Below are 23,263 nucleotides of genomic sequence, written 5' to 3'. Positions count from 1 at the left end.
AGAGGTAGAACATGTAGATGCTTAGATATCTATTCCACAATTGTGAGCTTTGCCTAGTTTCCAGTTTTTGAGTCTACAGTGAAAAATGCTGCTGCCAGCATCCTTAAATGTTTTGTGATACATGGCTACTTGTCCATTGATGGAGGTGCTGAATAACCAGACTTAACAAGATAATGTCAGACTGTCTTCCAAACTGAATGGACTTCTTAACTTGCTTCCTCCTCATTGTTTCTTTTCTACCAAGGTTCTAGGTATACAAGAGACATTCAGTGTGGATTAAGTTTGAGACTTCATAATTACAAGTGAAGTTGAATAACTTTTTCCCTCTTGTTTATTAGCTATTTAGAGTCCCTGTGTTATAAGTTTATATATGTGTTGTGTTGTTTGCTTGGGTTTGTTTGGGATAGGAGAAAAAGTGTCCATTTTTCAAGTGAGTCTTCTATTCTTTTATTTGAAATCCACATTTGACTTAACCTAAAGATATTTCTATGTGGTTGGAGTGCTTTCTTTCCCTTAGACACAGCTTACTTATTTTTGTCTGCTCACAGGTCCCTTTTAGGGTAAATATATTTTACTGAACGTTTGAATTTTTCAGGTAAGACTTGGACCTTTTTTCAAAAAGAGTTGTAACCCAGCCTACCATTTCTCTAAATAGAAGCCTGTAAATGTTCTAGCTAAACTCTTGATCAACCTTTCTGATTTTGATAATTAGGTTTCCTCCTAGATATTCCTGCTATTTAAAAACATTCCAGAAGTCTGTTTTGTAGACTATTGCTTATATCTTCTCATCTTTGAAATCGTAAACCTCAAAAAATTAAAAATAAATGGCATAGCTTTTCCAAGAACCTAGGAAAATGAGAATAAAGTTAACACAGGGTGTCAATTTTAGTTAGAGCAATATCTAGCTGGTCATTTTATTTTAAAGAATCGTGCACTTCAATAATAATATAGCTAGCAAATACTAGTATCATGTGCTCAATATTGGTACTGAGAGCTCTAAGCATTAGATATTCATCATTAGATTTAAAATATTTTAAAATTTAAGATGAAACTTTATAGACATATCCTTAAAGGATTAAATTCTAAATAATCTAATTCTTTACAAGAGAAGGCAAGCACCACAAAATAAAAACAAGGCAATTTTTATCAACTAAACATTCAACAGACTCTTGTGAGAAGCAAATGTGTGCAAGGGCCTATATATGCTCATGCATTGCCTACTTTACTGGGATCACGTGATAGGCAGCTTAATAATACATGGCTGGTATATATATATATATATATATATGTATATATATATATATATATATACACACACACACACATACACATATATAGCAGAATGATATTGAATAAGTTCAAGGTGTACATACCACTGAACTACATAAAAGACCATGTATAAAAGAAACAAGAAAAAACACCATTATGGTACATATAGAAAATACCATTATGGTACATATAGAAAATCCTTAGCTGATTCATTGGATATCCTTACCTTCCTAGAAGTTTATCTTAAGCAAATTAAAATTAAAGTATGACCAGTAGCTGGAGAATGATTAAACTGTGTCTGAATCCCTTAACATCATGTGACCTGAGAGTGGGATGCTTGTCTTCAGCATTGATGAGGCCCTGAGTTTTACTCCCAGCAACACAGGAACCACAGATGGTTACTCTGTAACCCTAGCATGTGGGAGGTAGAGGCTGAACGACCAAAAGTTTGATCCTTGGCTCCCTAGGGAATTCAATGCCAGCTTGGGTTAGACACCCTGAAAAAAATAAGATTATCTATAGATAGAAGTTTTCTCAATTTGTTAACTAAGCAAATAAACAGTGCCCCCCCCAAAAAAAAGTGAGGTACACAGCAATTGCCTCTGGTTTTACATGAAACAAGTACATGGGAACTTGTGGGAAGAAGGAAATGATGTGTATAAGGAGGTCTGCTGGTGAACAGAGATAGCCTTATTTTCTAAATGTTTAAACTATAATTCTAATTCAGCTTAGGTCATTTCATTATTTCTCACTGTATATTTCTAAGTGGATCTGAAGCAATATTCTTGGAGTAGATTTTGGATTGGGTACAAAGAAACAAGGAAAAAGGTTTCAGGCCTTCTGTATTCAGTAATGAGGACAATAGTCATGTAGAATTTATTCCATATTTTTCTTCCTAACTGGATGAAGAAATGCAATTGCTTTAGCATGTACAGTTCTATAGTATATGATACTGTTCATTATTAGCAAGAAGAAAAGCAAATAGTCTCCTATTCAAGATGTAATCCTGTAGCCCACAAAGACAGTTACCCAGCTGACTCCAGCTTCCCACTGTAGTGGCTATGGAGCCCCTGCTTCCTCGCCTGAGAGCTTCCTCAAGGTACTGCTGTTCCCCATTCCTTTTGGCTTCAGAGTTTGGGTCCATTTCAGCAATTACAGTGACTTTTTCTTCCACTGGGTTCCATTCTTGAGCCCTCTGAGGAAAGCCAACATTTCAAGTAAGGATGATCCTCACCGGGGTTCCTGCCCTCTTCCCTGTTCATAGAACTGGCAGGTTCCTTCCCAATGCTAATTAAGGAGGGACCTTTCCTAACCACCCCACTGTAAGCATAAAATAGTTTCATTTCATGACTCTCAGAACTCTCAGTTGTAAAGGTTCAGATGTTGCAATATAAATAAAGTCCATGATTCTGCAACCAAGATTGGCCTCAAGTTCAGTTCAATCACCATCTCAGCCTTCCAAATACTGCTGTTACAGCCATATGCCACCAACTCTGATTGTGTCTGTGATTCTTATTGTAACAGACTGTTGCAAAAATGGTCTTGGTAAAGCCTAGCTCTTGCAGGAATGTTCACCTAACAGTTCCCAGTCCACTTGGTAATGTTTTCATGTTCTCAACAGTTGCCAGTTTTCAATATTAAAGATATGCTGGAGAATCACTTACCAACAATAAGACATTTAGTGTCAGGCTACTAAGGATTTAAGCTCTAAATTAATGGCTTGTCCTTCATACACCAACTTATGATCCGGGCTTTAGCAAGTGGTTTTGTATCCTGTCTTAAACTACGGATGACATTTTTGAAACAGCCATTGTTTTTTGGTGGTTCTTCCATAACCTCCACCCCCAAGAAAACCTCTGAAATGTTTTCTTTTCACCTTATTATAGCATAATGTAGTACTTTACACATGAACACATTTTATGTACAATTGCAGAGAAACAACTACGTAGTTTGACAAGAAAAAAAAAAGGGCTGTAATTCAAAAGTTCACTGAGTTATTTTGATAAACTCAAAAATACTTTCTCTGTAGAAAACAGTAAAAATGATAAAAATTTCCCAGTAATTTAAGCCAAAGTGAAGCTGAATTATACATAGATTGTTTTAACTTAAGAATCCCAAAGAAACCTGACCTTCATTGTTCAAAGAGCCATGTTTTACTTAAGTGGTATAAAGTGCACACAGCATGTCGTTTCATTAGCTTGCTACAGCATTAATGCCCAAGTAGTGAATTGGTTTTTGTTATTAAAGCATATTATTTCTAATTTCACATTGTGACATTAAGTGATGATTTAATTTAAAGTTTCAGTTTTAAACATTGCTTTGGATTTTTTTAAAATAGTAAAACATACTTTCAGAAAGTCCCAGGTTTGGGAGCTTCTGTTGACAAAAATGTTCTCTCTGCAGTGTAGTGTCCAGTAACTTTGTTTCCTGTGTACAGAACCAACCACTCACATAAGAACACAATCTGAGAAGGCATTCTCATGGCTAATATTTACATCCTTGCACTTTTCAGTGTAAGGATTTTTAAAATATTTTAATACTTCGATGAAGTAAAACTTTGAGCTTTATTTGTGTCAGACAGTATAGTATTGCACTTACATTTTAAAATTAGAGTATTTTGCCTGCCTGTATGTATGTAAGTATACTGTGTGCATACTTGGTGCCATGCAGGTCAGAAGAGGGTGTCAGATCACACTAGAACTGGAGTTACAGTTGGTTGTAAGCCACCATGTGTGTGAAAGGAACTGAACCTGGGTCCTCTGCAAGAGCATTCAGTGGTCTTAATCCCTGAGTCAACTCTCCAGTCCCTGGGTCTCCTCTTAAATATTTAAAATAGCTTAGAGAGGGGAAGACAAAGTTAAAAGCAAGTGCTGTTACTGTTACTTGGCTGTAAATGCTCATCACAGTTAAAGCTGCCAGACAGCACATTTCCATTGCATTACCAGGCACAGTGCCTTCTCAGAAAAGCTTCTGTGCCCCTGGAACTTTTACATTCAGAAAAACGTCTCTAAAACAAAAAGCACACACCTATTTTTAAGTTTTTCATCTTCCTATGTTGTTTCTAAAATGGTAGTAAATTCCTTTTTAGAAGAAACACAAGTTACTGTTTGAACTATAGTAATCTACACTTTATTTACTCTGAAACAAAAACAAAACTTGTTTTCTATTTTGAAATTTACAAAAGTAAAACTACATGGTAGCTTATATTGCTTATCTTCTGAATTGAGAATATATGTGGGTAAATCAGAGTTCATGTGTATAGCACACAACATGTATGTGCTGCAATATTAGCCTCTGTAAATTTTGATATTTACATACCTTACCACAAGGACTTTATTTTAGAGCCTGAAACAATTTCCTTGTCTGTCATTTCACCTTGGTTGTTGTGCAGTAGATTTCTACCCTACAGTTATTACTGCATTATACATATTCTACAACACCATAGCTAGCCAAAAGTGCATACATATTCCATATTACTCTGCTATAGTTAGCCAAAGGTTTGTCATTGGTATGTGCTAAAAGCGAAACAGCAATCAACTTGAAATCTTGAATTCAAATTCAGATATTCCCTCCTACTAGTGATTGATGTGTAGAACATTCTGGGACTGGTGATCTTTAAAAACATCCCTGTGTCTTAGTTGTCACACTATAAATGTGATATCTTCTCTCAGGTTGCTTCATGGATCACAGAATCTGTCTATCAAGTACATAGCACAAAATGTTTAAATAAATGCTATCCGTTTCCTTCTAATTGAGTTGACTATATAAATTATACTTTGATGCCCTTTAAACTGAATAATGAGAATTACTTGGTTGAACATCAGGTAACAAGTTAACATGCTCATACTGTTTCTCTAATAGTAGGTGTGTCTTCTATTTACAGATCTGACAGTGGGAATAGATACTTCCCCCTCCAGCTCAGGCTGGATAATATATACTACCTTCATTTTACTTAAATTAACTATTTAGTATCTGTTCTACTTTTAAAAATGACTTCTCTATAGCTGTTTATTTTATTTACGAATGGACTCTGAAATTCAAACTCCAGCATCCACCCAGTACATGAGTCCAACATAGAGTATACTTCAAGGCTCCCCTGAGATCAAGAATGGTGTTGAGCGCATAAGACATGTCTCTGCTTCTGAGCCTTTGATGTGTAGTCTCCATGATTATAGTGTTTTAATGACTCACATGAGTTTTAAAATAAAAATGTGAAAGCAAGTGTACCAGATTAATTCAATATAATAAGGATCTAAAGAAAATGTAAATACCATGAGATGCTTTTGTATCATTAAGTTACAAATATTAAATATTTAAAAAGTAATTTGTTCCTCTCTCTCCTTGTGTTCATGGCTGGCCTCTACTTCTCTATTCTCTCTCTCCCTCTCTCTGCCTCTACTACCTCTTGACTCCCTATCCCATGCCCTGAATAAACTCTATTCTATACTATTTTTAAAAAAGTAATTTCTTCTCTATTCACAGATAGGGGAGGATGTATTAGAACTGAATTTTCATATTTACTACAGTATATCTCTCTGGTGCCCATATAATCTTAAAAACTTCATGAACCTTAAAGGCTACTACCCTCCAGACCCCTACTAGGCAAATGTCAGGCATAGCTGAATTCAGATCCAGGTAGTGTTTTATGATACAACTTTGATTTTTAAAAAATAGCTTAATCTCTTTATTCTTGATCTATAAATTAAACTTAGAATTATTTATGTAAGTTCCTAGTTTTGAGGCTTGGCATATAGAATTACAGTCTGTAACTTGTAACATGGTTATTACTGTGATGGGACATTTTGTTTATAACCTATCAAAAACATCTTTTCAGCTGGGCAGTGGTGGCACACGCCTTTAATCCCAGCACTTGGGAGGCAGAGGCAGACGGATTTCTGAGTTCAAGGCCAGCCTGGTCTACAGAGTGAGTTCCAGGACAGCCAGGGATACACAGAGAAACCCTGTCTTGGAAACAAAAACAAAACAAAACAACATCTTTTCAGCCTTTTAGTAGCTTTTCCATCCTTCTAGAGGCTCCTTCTTTACTTCTCGATCTAGTAGTGGGAATAATGTGTCTCTCCTCTTTATCAAATATGTCTATTGTTTCTATAAATATCCAAGGGAGGAGTCAGAAGACTCATTGGCACAACAGAAACTAGCAGCTCGTGCTAACATGAGAATTAAACTTTAGCCTTTGATGAGGTAAAGAAAATGGTCTCAAACAAAACTGAAGCCTGTTCTGAGGGATTTTCCTTCATTTGTGTGAAATATAGATACACTGCTCTGTTGCTTTCTGTTCTTAGAGATACCTCTGGAAATTTGAAGCTATGCTAATTGTGCAGCCCGAGATATACATTAGTTTGTGGACTATTTGAAAATTTAACACAGTTATAAAATAATTCTTTGCCTTTAAAATGATAGAACTAAGCTCAAGGAGTTCCCTACTTTTACTTTGTGTTACTGAGACGTAAAGTAAAAAGCATTGCTTCTCAATTTCAAGATCGTGATTTTGTCACCGTGTAGTGGCAGTACTGGGTCAAAGGTTAATCTAATATAAGAAAGACCACACTGGTGTGTAGGAAGCAAGAAGGCATGATTGAACTTTACTAATTAATTGTCTAACTTAGGCAAAGCCAGTGTCTACACCTGTAATGTTAGTCCTTTTAATAAAGAATGCTGTGTAGTACTTAGCTTCAAGCTTACAGAGTTTCAGCTCTGTATTGGATATAATCTTATAAACACCTATCATATTAGGTGCTTCAAATTCTCTCCCAGGTCAGATAGGATATTTTATTTAGTATATTTATGCATTTTTATTTTTATTAGAACCACATATAAGAGGCCCATCATGTGAAGAGGGGCGCAAGCCATGGCCCTGGGCCTCTTCAAAGGAGTTACTAGTAGGAAGAATACACACATATCTAAAGGCACCAAGGCCACTGTGTAAAATATTACACAGTGATTGAGTCCCAAAATCTTATGGTTCAGAAATGCCACAGTAGATGCATCATGATAGGGGAACAGGTCTTAGCAAAGACTCCCAGGAAAAACATAGTGCATACTAGGCACTTCGTAAATATTTATACAACACAGGTTCTCTGAAATGACACACCAAATGGTTTATGTTTGTAGAAAGACACATGATTGGAAAAACGAAAGGGGCCAGACTGTGAGCCATATTGTGCTCATACTGTACACATTGGAAAAGCCCCTAGACTTTTAATTAGGACAGGACTGACTGTCGACAGTGATGGGATTGGTTGGAATGGAAAGAGAAAAAGCTAAGGATGGGACAACTTAGGATAAATCACTGCAGTGGTGAAAGATGAACATATTTAAGGTGGTCACAGAGAGGACAAGAAAGAGAAAATTGGCATCGTGTATAAGGATAAAAAATAGAACTTGGGCTATGTCTCCAAAACAAACAAACAAAATAGTAATAGGTAAGATATGAGAAATGACCAACATGGCAAAATCTCTTTTACATGTAGGCTACCAAGCACAGTAAATGATTCAGATCTCTCTTTAAGGGTGTGATGGTGTATACCAATGTGATGGTGTATACCTCTATTCCTATCATCCAGGAGGATTCTGGAGTAGGATTCAAAGTTCCACTGTCGCAGCTAACAAGTGTTAGTTGCAGGATGATAACTTTATTCTTGGTATGATTTTGCAGGTTCATGTGGACTGAACCAAGTCACCATCCTATTTCGAGTTGAAGTGCACTTCAAAGATGTGAGAGAGTAGTAACTGACCATTGCCTCCCTCATAGCCTTGCCTTCTGTGAAGATGGCACGCTTATGATTCTATATGACACCTTCTACAGTTCAGATACTAGCAAATCAGTTATCCTGTGTGTTCTTAATAGTGAAGAAGCATCAAATGTAGTAAAGGCACATCTTCATTCTAGAAATAGCCATGTAATAAAAACTTTGATTCATTGTCCTTACCAGTCTTCCTTCATCTTATACCATTGCTTCTCCTTAAAACTTGTGCTTCTTAACAAACACTCAAGCTAACAGAACCAAGAACACAGCATGAGAAAGAGAGTGCATGGAATTTACAAGATTTATAATATTTTCTCCTCTATAAAAGATGACACAGTTGTTAAGAGGTAAATTTCTTAGCATAAGATTCAGGCTCAGGATTGACTGTTCATGAGAAAGAAATACATTGTTTCTTCCTGTGAAGTAGATTAGACTTTAGGTGACCAATTTATTCTCAAATATAAATATATAGGACCCCAAAGCCATTTACAGGTCAGAGTTTACTCTTTCTTGCTGAAACCCACTTAGAAAAGGCGGCCTGCTTAGTTGGAGCATATGAGCAAAATACTTTGATTTTTATGGTCAAGCAAATGATGCCCAGAGAACCAGCAGGATTCTTTATGTACACCTAAAAGTGAAACCTTTCTCCATAAATGCAAAGCAGAGAGAATAATAACCAGACTGCTTTGTATTGCTAAGATCAGGTCAAATGTGTCCTACTGAAACCATAGAACAGAAATGCGGTGAAAGTCTTCCCCTTGAGTACTTCTGTGTTGGTCTGAAAGCTAATACATAGCGTATTATTAAACAAATCAGTAATCTTTTAGCTAAAGCAAAGATAAACAGAAAGTCAGAAAATATAGTCACCTGGTGTGTGCAGCTGAGTGTTTACATTTTTCCTAATGAACAGATAAGAAAAGTACAGGTTGATTTTAATGTGTAAAATTCAGCTTCTACTGCTAGCCCTAGAGGGGAAAATTAAATTACTGACTCAAGCTAATTCTATCGTTGATAACCAGGCCTGTAAAGTCTCTGGCTTCTACTCCATTTTGAACCTCTCTTTGGACTTGTCTGAACTCAAAACTACAGAGGCAACATCAATAGAACAATCATTTCTTTTAAAAAATTTTATTAGTTTGTGTGTGTGTGTGTGTGTGTGTGTGTGTGTGTGTGTGAATTTCACATATGACTGCTACATAATATTATCCTCCTCTCCAACTCCACCATGTCAGCCCCTGCCCCAATTCCTTCTCTAGTTCACAGCCTCTTTTTCTTCAGTTATTAGTGGTGTGTGTGTGTATAAGATATAGCCTGCTGAGCACATTACCGCTGCTCAGATGAATGTCTTTTAGGGATGACTACTTGGTATTTGATAACCAATTAGAGGGCATGTGCCATCACTGACAAAGACTGATTCTCTTTCAGCAGTAGCCTGTAGCCATGTTTAATCTAGAGATTAAACCCTATGAGATATCCTTCTTCCACATTGGCATGTCAGCTGCTCTTGTCATTACTTGGGTCTTATTTAGGCAACCATACCATTGAGATTTCATGAGTATAACTGTCCTATCCATATAGAAGATCCTATCTCAGAGCTGCTCCTGTCCTCTGTCTCTTATAAACTTCCTGCTCTCTCTGAATCTTAGCTGTAGGGATTGTGATCTAGCTTTATCACTCCAGAATGGGCACCACACACTTTAAAAACGTTTCTAGCTCTTGTCTGATTTTATTCATTCATCCATATTAGTTTATGTGCTAGAAACTTGGGCCAAGTTTCAAGGATCTCACCACTGCTGACACCTAAACTAGGCCATTCTAGTAGGCGGCTGTCTTGTGCACCAGAGGGTGTTTACCACGTCTTGGGCCTATTATCCCTTGCAAAACTAGCTTTTCCCCCATTTGTGAGGAATTAAAAACATCTTCAGACATTACCAGATGTCCCTAGGAACAAAATTTGCCCCTATTGAGAATTACAGTCCGATAGCATTTGCACAGAATGAGGAGCCAATGAGAATAAACCTCCTCCATTAGTGGTTGTTAAAATTAACCCAGTGATGGCAGCTGCATTTCCAGGGTTTCCCCATGGTAGTTAATACTTGTTTCTGAGGTGGGTTCTGGCACTGCACTGAAAAATTACTGATTTAAATTCACCTAAACTGAAGGCTTAACTCAATCACAACACTTGGGTTTATAAAAGGTTAACATCTCCTGTCCTGAACAAAAAAAAGCTTCAAGTTTAGTATACAATAACATTTCTTTTTACTCAGTTCATTACTATCCCATGTAGAAATAGGACAGTAGAGGATTTATAGATACTAAATGATTACCACACTCTTATATTATCACCACCCATGTTCTCCATGACAGCAGTTCTCACAGTGTATTCAAATGACCCCTGAGAATCTCCAAGACCATATCAGAATATTTTTGTGATGACACTTGCACTTGTGAACTTAACATTTTTTTTGTATTTTTTTATTTACTATCACCTCATTTAAAGGGTGTCAAGTCCACTGAGCATCCTTGAGAAAGCAAAAAGTTGTTCATTAAATATCAACCCACGTATCTTTAATATGTGACAAGATAGTAAGAGACAGGAGTACTTGCACTGTTACCAATTGATAGTGGTTATCAGAAATACTGGTGAAATACGCAGTTACTATAATATAACTTTAATTTCTGCCATAGCTTTTTATGAAAGATATTTGTTATTTTCCTTGGAACTAATCATTTTGTTGGACCCTACCCCTCCTTAGTCAAATTTAATTAATTTATTTATTTATTTTTAATTTTATTAGGTATTTTCTTCATTTACATTTCTAGTGCTATCCCAAAAGTCCCCCATGCCCTCTCCCCCACTCTCCTCCCACCCCCACTCACACTTATTGGCCCTGGCGTTCCCCTGTACTTAGGCATATAAAGTTTGCAAGACCAATGGACCTCTCTTTCCACTGATGGCCGACTAGGCCACCTTCTGATACATATGCAGCTAGAGACACGAGCTCTGGGGGTACTGGTTAGTTCATATTATTGTTCCACCTATAGGAGTGCAGATCCCTTTAGCTCCTTGGGTACTTTCTCTAGCTCCTCCATTGGGGGCCCTGTGATCCATCCACTAGCTGACTGTGAGCATCCACTTCTGTGTTTGCTAGGCCCCGGCATAGCCTCACAAGAGACAGCTATATCAGGGTTCTTTCAGCAAAATCTTGCTAGTGTATGCAATGGTGTCAGCGTTTAGAGGCTGATTATGGGATGGATCCCTGGGTATGGCAGTCTCTAGATGGTCCATCCTTTCGTCTCAGCTCCAAACTTTGTCTCTGTAACTCCTTCCATGGGTGTTTTGTTCCCAGTTCTAAGAAGAAGCAAAGGGTCCACACTTTGGTCTTCGTTCTTGAGTTTCATGTGTTTTACAAATTGTATCTTATATCTTGGGTATTCTAAGTTTCTGGGCTAATATCCACTTATCAGTGAGTACATATCATGTGAGTTCTTTTGTGATTGGGTTACCTTACTCAGGATGATGCCCTCCAGGTCCATCCATTTGCCTAGAAATTTCATAAATTCATTCTTTTTAATAGCTGAGTAGTATTCCATTGTGTAAAGTACCACATTTTCTGTATCCATTCCTCTGTTGAGGGGCATCTGGGCTCTTTCCAGCCTCTGGCTATTACAAATAAGGCTGCTATGAACATAGTGGAGCATGTGTCCTTCTTACCGGTTGGAACATCTTCGGGATATATACCCAGGAGAGGTATTGTGGGATCCTCCGGTAGTACTATGTCCAATTCTCTGCAGAACTGCCAGACTGATTTCCAGAGTGGTTGTACAAGCTTGCAATCCCACCAACAATGGAGGAGTGTTCCTCTTTCCCCACATCCTCACCAGCATCTGCTGGGACACTTCATACTCATCAAAGGTAAAATCTTCCAAGAGGAACTCTCAATTCTGAATATCTATGCTCCAAATGCAAGGGCAGCCACATTCATTAAAGAAACTTTAGTAAAGCTCAAAGCACACATTGCAGCTCACACAATAATAGTGGGAGACTTCAACACACCACTTTCATCAATGGACAGATCATGGAAACAAAAACTAAACAGGGACACAATGAAACTAACAAGTTATGAAAAAAATGGATCTAACAGATATCTACAGGACATTTTATCCTAAAACAAAAGGATATACCTTCTTCTCAGCACCTCATGGTACCTTCTCCAAAATTGACCATATAATTGGTCACAAAACAGGCCTCGACAGATACAAAAATATTGAAATTGTCCCATGCATCCTATCAGATCACCATGGACTAAGGCTGATCTTCAATAACAAAATAAATAATAGAAAGCCAACATTCACGTGGAAACTGAACAACACTCTTCTCAATGATACCTTGGTCAAGGAAGGAATAAAGAAAGAAATTAAGGACTTTTTGGAGTTTAATGAAAATGAAGCCACAACATACCCAAACTTATGGGACACAATGAAAGCATTTCTAAGAGGAAAACTCATAGCTCTGAGTGCCTCCAAAAAGAAACTAGAGAGAGCACACATTAGCAGCTTGACAACACACCTAAAAGCTCTAGAACAAAAGGAAGCAAATTCACCCAAGAGGAGTAGATGGCAGGAAATAATCAAACTCAGGGGCGAAATCAACCAAGTGGAAACAAGAAGAACTATTCAAAGAATCAACCATTTGAGGAGCTGGTCCTTTGAGAAAATCAACAAGATAGATAAACCCTTAGCCAGACTCACTAGAGGGCACAGGGAAAGCATCCTAATTAACAAAATCAGAAATGAAAAGGGAGACATAACAACAGATCCTGAAGAAATCCAAAACACTATCAGATCCTTCTACAAAAGGCTATACTCAACAAAACTGGAGAACCTGGATGAAATGGACAAGTTTCTAGACAGATACCAGGTACCAAAGTTAAATCAAGATCAGGTTAATGATCTAAACAGTCCTATATCCCCTAAAGAAATAGAAGCAGTCATTAATAGTCTCCCAACCAAAAAGAGCCCAGAACCAGATGGGTTTAGTGCAGAGTTCTATCAGACCTTCAAAGAAGACGTACCCCCTCCTTAGAAATATCATAGCAACAATATTTGCAGCTTTATTCATCTATTTCTTAGAAAAATGGTCAGTATAGCCCAATCAGTTCCATTCTGTGTGACAAAAGCTGGTTTTTCCCACTGATGTCTATGGCACACAGCCTTCCGTGCAGCCTCCCACATACTGAGTTCTTATCCGCTACATCTAGATGGCTTCCTGAAGCCTGACTTGGACTCCAGATTCTTGCCTTTTTTAGTTCTAACTCTGTTGCCATCTACATAGATCACACCTCAGTGACCTGAACATAAGTTTCCATATATCCTAATTTCTATGTGATCATTTGGGGTCTACTGTCCTAGATTTAAGACTTAAGATTTGTTTCCCTTAAGAAAATAGTGCTGGGCAGTGGTGGCTCACACCTTTAATCCCAGCACTTTGAAGGCAAAGGCAGGCGGATTTCTGAGTTTGAGCCCAGCCTGGTCTACAGAGTGAGTCTACAGAGAAGCCCTGTCTTGAAAAAAAAAAAAAGAAAAGAAAAAAAGAAAGAAAATAGTGAACTTGTATGTTTCAATTCTTTGCTGCAAGTACTAGACATCTAAACATGTTCACAGGTGACACTTCTCAGCTTCCTGATAAAAACTAGAGCTCATCAGAGCAGATGATTCCCAAAAGCTATAGGACTGTCAAGTGGGACTGCCCAGACCAAAACAAATCAGGATTCTCCCTGGTCAGCCACGTGCTACTGTTTACATGACCTCAACTAGGGATGGTCGCATCTTATCACAAGGTTGTTCAGAGGATAAATGAGATTCCCTTATGGAAGTGTTCTGAAACCATGATGTACCTAAATACTGTTTAAAAGTCAAATATATACATATATTTTATATATGTGAATATTATGTTTAAAACAGGCAAACGAAACAATATAGAATTGACCTTAAAAATCTTTAAACAATGTGCTTATTTTCCATAAACTAAATATACAAGCAACTTGCTGATCCCTAAAAATAGATGTCAGATGAGAAGAGATTGGCTGACCAGGAATCGGCGCGTCCTCAGAACAGAAGCTCTGGAGGCTTTGCTCCCCTAGAACATTGCTACTCTGTGTGCTCACCCCAGGACCATCGCACTTCAATGTGGAACTCTGCCCCAAAGCAGCAGCTTTGCCTTACAAGCCTGCATTAACCAGAGGCTGTGCCCGACCGAAGCAGTCATGTCTGGACAGTCTCTTCCATTAGAGGTTCACACTTTGCACTCAGTCCTCTTGCCCAAACCCAGCAAGGAATCAATACCTTGTGATATGGAAACAAGCAGACAGTCTATTGACAGTGCTCAAAGAACAATGTGAAACCTATTCCCAGAACTAGATGGTGGGAGTGCTGCACTATTGACTAAGCTACTGGATAAACAGACAGTTGGCAGCATGCAGGAAGATTCATTTGAGGATTAAATTTAGGGTGAACCTTGGGTTTAATGACTTACTTAATAGCATTCTAACACATTTTTGTTTGTTTCTGTCTTTCTTGAGACATGGTTTCACAGGGTTTCCCAGAACTGGCAGATCCCAGACCAGGCTCAATTTTATAGCAATCTTTCTGCTTCAGCCTCCTAAATGTTAGGATTAGAGGGATAAGTAACAACTCCCAGCTACAGTTACTATTTTTTAATTTTTGTTCCTAAAGAAGCAATTGAAAAACATTGTTATTTCTAACTAGAGAAAGAACAATTTTTAGTTGTGAATGTATTAATCTTTTTTTTTTTTTTTGCATTTGAGGCTTAGCGCTTCGCTAGGCTGAAATAAAAGCATGCATAAAGGATGAAGAGACAAGCAACATCCAGTCTAGCTTATTCCTAAGTACCATCTCTTAGCAAAGTTCATAGAAAGAGAGTGCTGATGTGTGTGAACTTTCCTATATAAGTGATAAACAACATGATTTACCATGAGGAGTTCCACACCCGACGAGTTGATACTATTCATAGTTTTTAAAGTCTGTTTGAGAGGCTAGAACAAGACGAGGAATTGGCAATATAATCAGAAGCAAAAGGCTAGATTATTTTTAGCAACACATATGCTTTTGTTCCAGAGTCAGCATGTATGGCAAAAGTTCCTTAGGACAATTCAATATTGAAAATCATTATCACTTAATATAAGATGTAATAGCTAATTTATCAATTTTTCATAAACCTTCGTTGATTCAGGTAAAGGATAAATATCCATTGTTCTTCCAAATTCTCTGAAAAATTAAAGACTTTGAATAAGAACTTTAAACTAATAATATATCTTGCTTATTCCCGTGCTGGTAAGAAGTTTGCAGAATGAAAGTGAGCCCTGGTCAGAGCAGCAGACTCGGTTTTTGTTGTTTTCTCAGGATATTCTGATTGAGAGAGAGCAGGACGGTTGTACTCAGAATAGAAAACTAGAGGGTTTCCAATATACATGGTAATGTTTCTAAACTAATCTTTCCCAAGTCACAAGAAACTATCGTTTCAGCTAGGATCAAACTCTAAGGTGCTATGTGGTTTTTTTTCCCTATATTAGAGAGCATGGATAGAATGATAATGAGATTAATGTAAGAACTTAAAAGGAAAAGAAGATTGATGTTTAAGGGTTAGAAGGAATTTAGGGGTGTGGTAGAGATATCATCCTTTCTTGGTTTTTATGGTAATTATGGGTCTAATCCATTTTTTTAATCTTGCCAATCACATACTTAGAAAATAATGCATTTTTAAAAAATAGTAATTATATGTTAAATGAACCACAACATCATTCTGTTTAGAAGCCAGAGAACTAATTGGCTCTTGCACTGTGTATTTTATTTACTGTTGTGTGTATGTTTCACATGCATGGGAATATGCAAATATGTAGAGACCAGAGCAGCACATAGGGCATCTTCTATAGCGCTCCGCCTTTCTGCCTTGAGACAGGCATGAATGGTAACCTCACTGTCTGTTTGTGAGCTCTTCATATCCACCTGACTCTCTTCCTCAATGCTGGGATTATAGGCATGCACAATTACGGCCTTCTTTTTAAGAAAGTGGTAAAGATTTGAACTTATATCCTCATGCCTGCTAGGCAAATGATCTTAACCACTGTACCATCTTGTCCATTTAATGCATTTCATATTTCATACAGAAAAATAGTATATTCCAATATATTGAAATCAGGTATTGGTGCTTGTTAGCACTTAAAAGACAGAATTCAGTGTGAACATGCTGACATGGAATGAGAAGGGGGAAGAAATATATTCTGACATTCCTTTCATAATCATGCCAAGCATAACCCTGTTTATGCTTCCTATAGCCCTGGAATGAGACCAGATGTGAGTTCTCCTCCGTCCAGCTCCTCCACAGCAACGGGACCACCTCCCAAACTCTGCCTGGTGTGCTCCGATGAAGCTTCGGGATGCCATTATGGGGTGCTGACGTGTGGAAGCTGTAAAGTCTTCTTTAAAAGAGCAGTGGAAGGTAGTGTGTGTTTTGAAGAGTTTAATTTTTGTTCCTATTTCTCACAGTAAATGTTTAACTGTTCATTGTATACAAAGTCCACTAATGATAGACATTAGTTCAGGTGCAAGCATGGTGGCTCTTAAATCCTCCATTGGGAAGGGACAGAAGTAAGGAGAAGAACTAGAATAAGTAATTAAGTTCAGCCTGAGAAAGAACTAAAGCAAGCATTGTAAGGAACGCTGCTGCACGGACTGGCAGTACGCTGAGTCTGGGCAGTCCGAGAATGGTGGCTTTTCATTCCCTGTAAGCAAGCTGGCTTCAAAGCTACCAGCTATACCAGACTGACAAAATCAGTGACCCTGGGGAGGAACAATAAGGGAGGGACAGCATTCTTTGCTTTACTTTTTTCCTGTTAAATAAATAAAGAGGTCATGTTAAGTACCACAATGGCTGAGGCCAAATTAACAAAGTACAGAGATTATCAGATAGGTGAAGTCTAGAAATATGGTGTTTGAAAGAAGATGACTGCAAGGTGATCATGTGTTGACGGGTTCACATTCCAGAGCAGCCGGTTAATATTAGAGATAGTTTATATACCCTACCCAAAAGTATCTTAATGGAATTAAACCAGAAAATAAAGCTACATTGATCTTTCAATATACTACAATTCACAGCCCATTGTTCTTATTTAAAATGAACTCATTCCCTTATTTTTATGTAAAAATAAGTATTAGCTATGCTATTTATAAAATGTTTACCATTTAGTTATTTCAGCAAAGCGTGGTGGCTAGATTACATTAGTAAGGAAGCCTTTAGCTGTGTACGGTGTTAATGAGTAAGCCTCTTGGCTCAGCTTCCTCCCTAACTTGAGTTTCAGTGTTCTCAAAGGCACTTTCCAGCTCTAACATTCTGTAAACCCTTGATACTCTAATTCAAGGAAAAAAATTTATCTAGACTTGTAAAATCCATAACATAGTTTGTAGCATTTCATTTTTAAAATTATTAAATTTTATTTGATATTACATACATTACATATATAACATAACATTTTAACACATACTAGAAATTATACTTAAACCCTGTATTGGCATTATAAATACCCAAACATAAATCAGAGTTAAGTTTTACACATTTGTTATTTATATAAGACAAATCTATTTTTTAATCCAAGATCCTATGAGTTCTCCATGTCCTTATGCCCAGCTGGTCCTTTTTACTTGTATTCATTTTACCTACAAGTATCTATAACTGTATTGGTAGACCATAAGTGGATAGTTACCAATGACTCTTCACTTGCCGTGTGTGAAGTACATGCATCCAAAATCAATTAGTGGCCCTGTGAACACTTAGATCCTGTTAGGATCTGTGTCTGCCAGACTAGCAAACAGGTTCAGAAAGTTGAAGTAGCCAAGCTGGGATTGCAACAAAGTGGTCTCCAAGTAAGGTCTTATTCTCAACAAAGATCCTCAAAGATGCATCTGACAAGCCCTTGATACCTGCTAGATTATAATTCAGGTAGATGCTGAAATAAAAGTAATCACAAGAGATTTAACTATTAGCTACTATATACTGAGTAGTTATGGTGTGTTGAGCACAGTATCGTCTGCATAATTACTTCCAAGCTTGGCAAATTTTCTAACAGTTCATAAGAGAACAAACTCCAAAAAGTTAATGTTTCCAAGATCAGTTTCTTGGCATGCCACTATACCACTGCTACTGAGAACTGCTATAGAAGCGTAAGCTGATAGTATTAGTTTATACTTAATCTCCAGGTACTCACAGTACAGTCTGTAGCCTGCATCTTTTACATGTGTTGTTTCCCATTTCCTATACCATGTTGTTCTATGCAACATTTTATTGGTCATAGGATCCAGCTTTGGTATGATTCTAGAAAGGATTACACTACACCTTATTAGGAGACAGATATCACTGGCTATCCTGTAAGCTGGCTGCTACACCAATCATAAATAGCAAGGCACTGTCAAGTGCTAAAAGTAGATTTAGCCAAAAGCACCAACAACCAACAGCATTAAAGAGGCTTTGGATGAGCTGAAGGCTCTTCCCTTGACATTAAGAAGTTAGAAAGGAAATTTATCAGGTGGCAGAAAACAAAGGAATTCCAGACGACTGTCTTAAAAAGACATGTAATTGGTAGTACATGGCCATTCTCATTCTTTGTGAAATAATGAACACTAGCTCAAATCCCCTGTTTTGTTACAAGGAATGAATAGACTAGTGGATCATTCTATTATACTAACCTGAGCCCTATAGCTAAGATTCTCAGTTATACTACACACTGGATAAAGAAATAAATATCAGCATAATACACAGTCAATCTTTTAGTTAGACATAAATAAACACTGAATTTTTTCTACTCTAGAAGTAATTTTTCCCCAGTTTTTCCAGCAACACTGATATAAGGATTCTCTGAAAGACAATGGATGTAGGGGTGTTTTTATGGGGTAAAATTTTAGTGCTTTAACTGTGGATACAATCTGTTGTTTCTCCTTTTGCTGCATGATGGAAGTTTTTAAAAAGAATTTATTTATCCTTATTTATATGTATAAATGTTTACCTGTATAAACACTGTGTGCCTGGTACCTGCAGAGCTAAAGGGCATCTGGTTCCCTAGAATTGGAGTTATAGACAGTTGTGACCTGCTGCCATGTGGGTGCTAGGAACTGAACCAAAGTCCTTTGCAAGAGCAGCAAGTGTTCTTAACTACTGAGCCATCTCTCCAATCCCATATAATAGGATTTTATTGAGTTAGTTCTTCTATTTTGTGTTTAAGAAAACAGGAGGCTTATAAAATACAGAAAGTATTTGAAAGAGCTAGCATAGATATTAGGCATGGGAAAGTAACCCTGAAATAAAGCCATTATATAACTTAACTATATAGCTAAGTGTATATATATATATATATATATATATATATATATATATATATATATATATATATATACACACACATACATACATATGACTATTAGTCAACTTCGTAACTGTATCTTCACAAAAGATTAGACTAATACAGTTAACTATGTACTCCAAACTCATATTTAAACAACATCATGATTTTACATATCAGGAAAAACTAAATGTTTTTTTTTTAATCCAAGTCTTAGATTGCCCTAATAAAGAAAAAAGTCTCTTCTTAGAAATCAGGTCTATATATGTTCCAACTGGTGAACTGACTGTTACAATTCTTTCTCATTTCTTTGAATATGATTTATTCTAATATAAGTAACACAGATTGTTAATTACTGGTGTATCTATATAGACAGTTAAATCTTGTGTAGGAAGCTTCTATACCCCACCCCAGTCAAATAGATCCTTCAGTTGTTTTCATCAACATTTAATACTCAGATTAAAGAAGACAGTGCATGTGGGAAACAGAAACACTTTTAGCCTTTTCCTTTTTAACAGTCTTAGAATTTTTTGCCAGGAGAGAACTGAAGTTCATAATATGTTCTTCAGTAGTGGATACCAGAAAATGGAGCCACTAGCTAGCATTAAGTCAGTATTTGAGGCCAAAGGTGACTCCATGCATCTTTGTATTCTAAAAGTATATTAAATAATGATCTTTGTTAGTTTGTTTAGTTTGCCACATTTGTGATTTACCTAACCAGTGGCTAGAAGTTGGTAACATTTTACTTCATTTAAAATTGGGAAGAACTTCTTTTACCTACACATGATAATGTTGAGTGATGAATTAAAGTCATCTTTTTCCTTAGGGATTCCAAAAGAAAATTTAAGCCTGCTTCCTTTTAGTCACTTCAACAATAGATCAGAATTCATAATAAAAGTAATAATTGCAAACCCCATTTATAACTGTTAAATAACTATAGAAAGCAGGTTTTAAAGTTTGATCTTAGAGTATTCTTATGATTTGAATACATATATATATGAAATACTGTAGTTGGGTTGTTTTCATTGATTTTAAATTCGTTAAGCAGAACAAGTCCTCTCAACATTGTAATTCATGCAGATAAACAGACTTAACATCCTTAGTCAGTGACTTTGTGTCTTGATGATAGTCTGCTCAAAACAAAAACAGAAAGGGGATAGGCTTTTTCTTTTAAAATATCCTTACAGATCTGTGGAATTTTAACAATGCCCTTTTAATCTCTTATAGGACAGCACAATTACCTTTGTGCTGGAAGAAATGATTGCATCATTGATAAAATTCGAAGAAAAAACTGTCCAGCATGCCGCTATCGAAAATGTCTTCAAGCTGGAATGAACCTGGAAGGTAATGGAAGCTTAAGGAACTGTCTGCCTGTCACATGAGAACTGATCCTTTACTTTATAAAAGCTAGCAAGTGAACCATGTAATGAACTCTATATATGCTTAATTAGCAAAATGTTATATTAAAATGGTTTTTTCCACGATCATATCATTTTGTGTGTTAATTCAACTACTTTTGTTATATACATTGAATTTGGGACAGCCATGGTGTATATTAAGTAAAGAGATTACATAATATTGAAAATTACATAACTTGGAGCAATTTTGTTTTCATCCTTCTTACTCCTTTTTTAAAACTCAAAACCATTTCCTAAGATTGGAAAAGTATTGTACATGAGATCTAGTTCATATTCCTCTCTTACTTTGCACTTCAAAAACCACCACACCTTTTACTTGAAAACATATGTTTTATTACAACTCTGCCAACAACATTGGATGGGTTGTTTTATGGTTTAAGTATAAAGGAAAAGTAAAAACTACTTGTAAGTTATAATTTGATATTCCTGCTTATATAAAAAGTTATATAATTAACACTTATTTAAAAACTTCCCTCTGGAAACGTCAGGGTTTTGCTGTAGTGGAAATAGCAAGCTCTGTGAAAGTAGCATTCTTCCTAACTCATGTTGTTAGTATTGACTGTTACTGTGGTACATCATAGCAAACGCTCAGCAAATATAAAGAGAATACAAATTTAGTACCTGAGTCTGAGCAGCTTACTTTCTGTTTATGCTACAGTGTCAATCACAAAATAGTATGGCACTCTACAAAGGCAATACTATTACAGGACCAAGACGGAAGGCCATCTGAGCCTGTCCTGAAAGTCAGACTCATCCTGGAAGAAGTAGCACTGAGCTGCAAATACAGACCTTGAGGAGGAATTAGATAGCCATGACAGAGACGTGCTCATAGTTGTACTTTATAAAGAGCAGTCTTTGGGATAGACAAATGGATCGGTGGCAGGGGATCCAACTTCACTTCTCAGCACCCTTATTTGCTGAGAACTCACAGCTGCCTCTAACTGGGAATTGAACTCAGCATCTCTAGAAGAGCGGTCAGTGCTCTTAACTGCTGAGCCATTTCTCCAGCCTGAGACTCAAAAGTTTAAGGTGAACAGTAAACTCTTGGTTCCCTGTTAGAGGAAACAAGTCCTGGGAGGGAATTCCTATAGAGAATCCTGGAATTGGGAGTTCCATGGGTAAAATCACTTGCTAGGCACGCATGAAAGACCCAAGTTAGGATCCCACTACCCACTTAAAAAGCCAGGTCTAGCTATGCTCTTGCCTATTAACCACAGAATTTTGAAGGATAAGGTGGAGACAGGAGTGTTTCTAGGGCTTACTGGCCTACCTCCAAGTCCAACGAGAGAGCCTGCCTCAAAAGAGTGATAGACTTGGATACCCAACTTCTTCCCCTGGCCTTGAGTCATGCACAGATGTGTGCATATGCACGTGTACATACACCACACTCACACATGTACACACAGATTCACATAGACATGCCAAAAGTTTTAAATAGTTTACTTCTTTCAATAATAGTGTCAGAAATTAAAGACCTCTTATAACTTGAAAGTATAGGCTACAAAGTTGATTTCGTATATTTTTTTCTTTTTTCAATATTCACAGCTCGAAAAACGAAGAAAAAAATTAAAGGAATTCAGCAAGCCACTGCAGGAGTCTCACAAGACACTTCTGAAAACGCTAACAAAACAATAGTTCCTGCCGCGCTGCCACAGCTTACCCCTACCCTGGTGTCACTGCTGGAGGTGATCGAGCCTGAGGTGTTATATGCAGGATATGACAGCTCTGTTCCAGACTCAGCATGGAGAATTATGACCACGCTCAACATGTTAGGTGGGCGCCAAGTGATTGCCGCAGTGAAATGGGCAAAGGCGATACCAGGTAAGGCATGAAGGATGAGCCACGGCATAAATCTTTGTGTTTTATTGAATAAATGCACTCTGAGTTGGGCTTGGTGAATAACTTCGTGACATGCCATCTGCTTATCATACACAATCCTTGGGGTCAGTCTGCAGCACCCTCGGAATAGAGCTGCTCTGAGACTCTAGGCGGTCTGTCCTCCTGACGGAGCTCACGGCAGAGCTGGTTTCTTTTACTCACAAGGACAAAAGAGAGATCCAAAGTATACTGGATACTGTTCCCTGACTTTCAGGTTACACATAGTGTCTCATTTTACATAAGATCTTATATTATCCGAACTAAAATTCCATTCACAGCGACACCTGGAAGACAGCATTTAGAAATTCCATTTATTTTCATTCAGATTGTTTTTGAAGTTGATAAACAGCAGGTTTTGTTGACTTTGTCAAAATTTACTAACACAAAGTTATTTTAATTTTTCATTAAATGAAATGGCATCTACTGACTATAAACTTTATTCTAGCTTTAAAGGTATTTTTAAACAAGTTTCATGTTGGAACTTCGGGTGCAGCAGAGGCCAAGGTTAAGCATCCGCCCTTAC

The 23,263-nt window shown here is 37.2% G+C and overlaps 1 protein-coding gene across 15 annotated transcripts in view; it reads left to right on the top strand.

Annotated features, from left to right (window-relative positions):
* Nr3c1 (nuclear receptor subfamily 3, group C, member 1) overlaps positions 1-23,263 on the top strand; it is a 108,877-nt gene that overhangs the window by 74,251 nt on the left and 11,363 nt on the right. For 8 of the 15 annotated variants that reach the window (XM_006525658.2, XM_006525662.2, XM_006525664.2 and 5 more), the window contains exons 3-5: positions 16,391-16,557; positions 20,672-20,788; positions 22,408-22,683. In XM_006525658.2, coding sequence (XP_006525721.1) covers positions 16,391-16,557; positions 20,672-20,788; positions 22,408-22,683 — 560 coding nt within the window. The remainder of the gene's footprint in view (positions 1-16,390; positions 16,558-20,671; positions 20,789-22,407; positions 22,684-23,263) is intronic. The other 7 variants (NM_001361212.1, NM_001361210.1, NM_001361209.1 and 4 more) reach the window with 1 other exon arrangement.

The sequence above is a fragment of the Mus musculus genome, chromosome 18 (assembly GCF_000001635.26).
Source record: "Mus musculus strain C57BL/6J chromosome 18, GRCm38.p6 C57BL/6J".
Lineage (NCBI taxonomy): Eukaryota > Metazoa > Chordata > Mammalia > Rodentia > Muridae > Mus > Mus musculus.
This window is presented reverse-complemented; position numbering and strand designations above follow the sequence as displayed.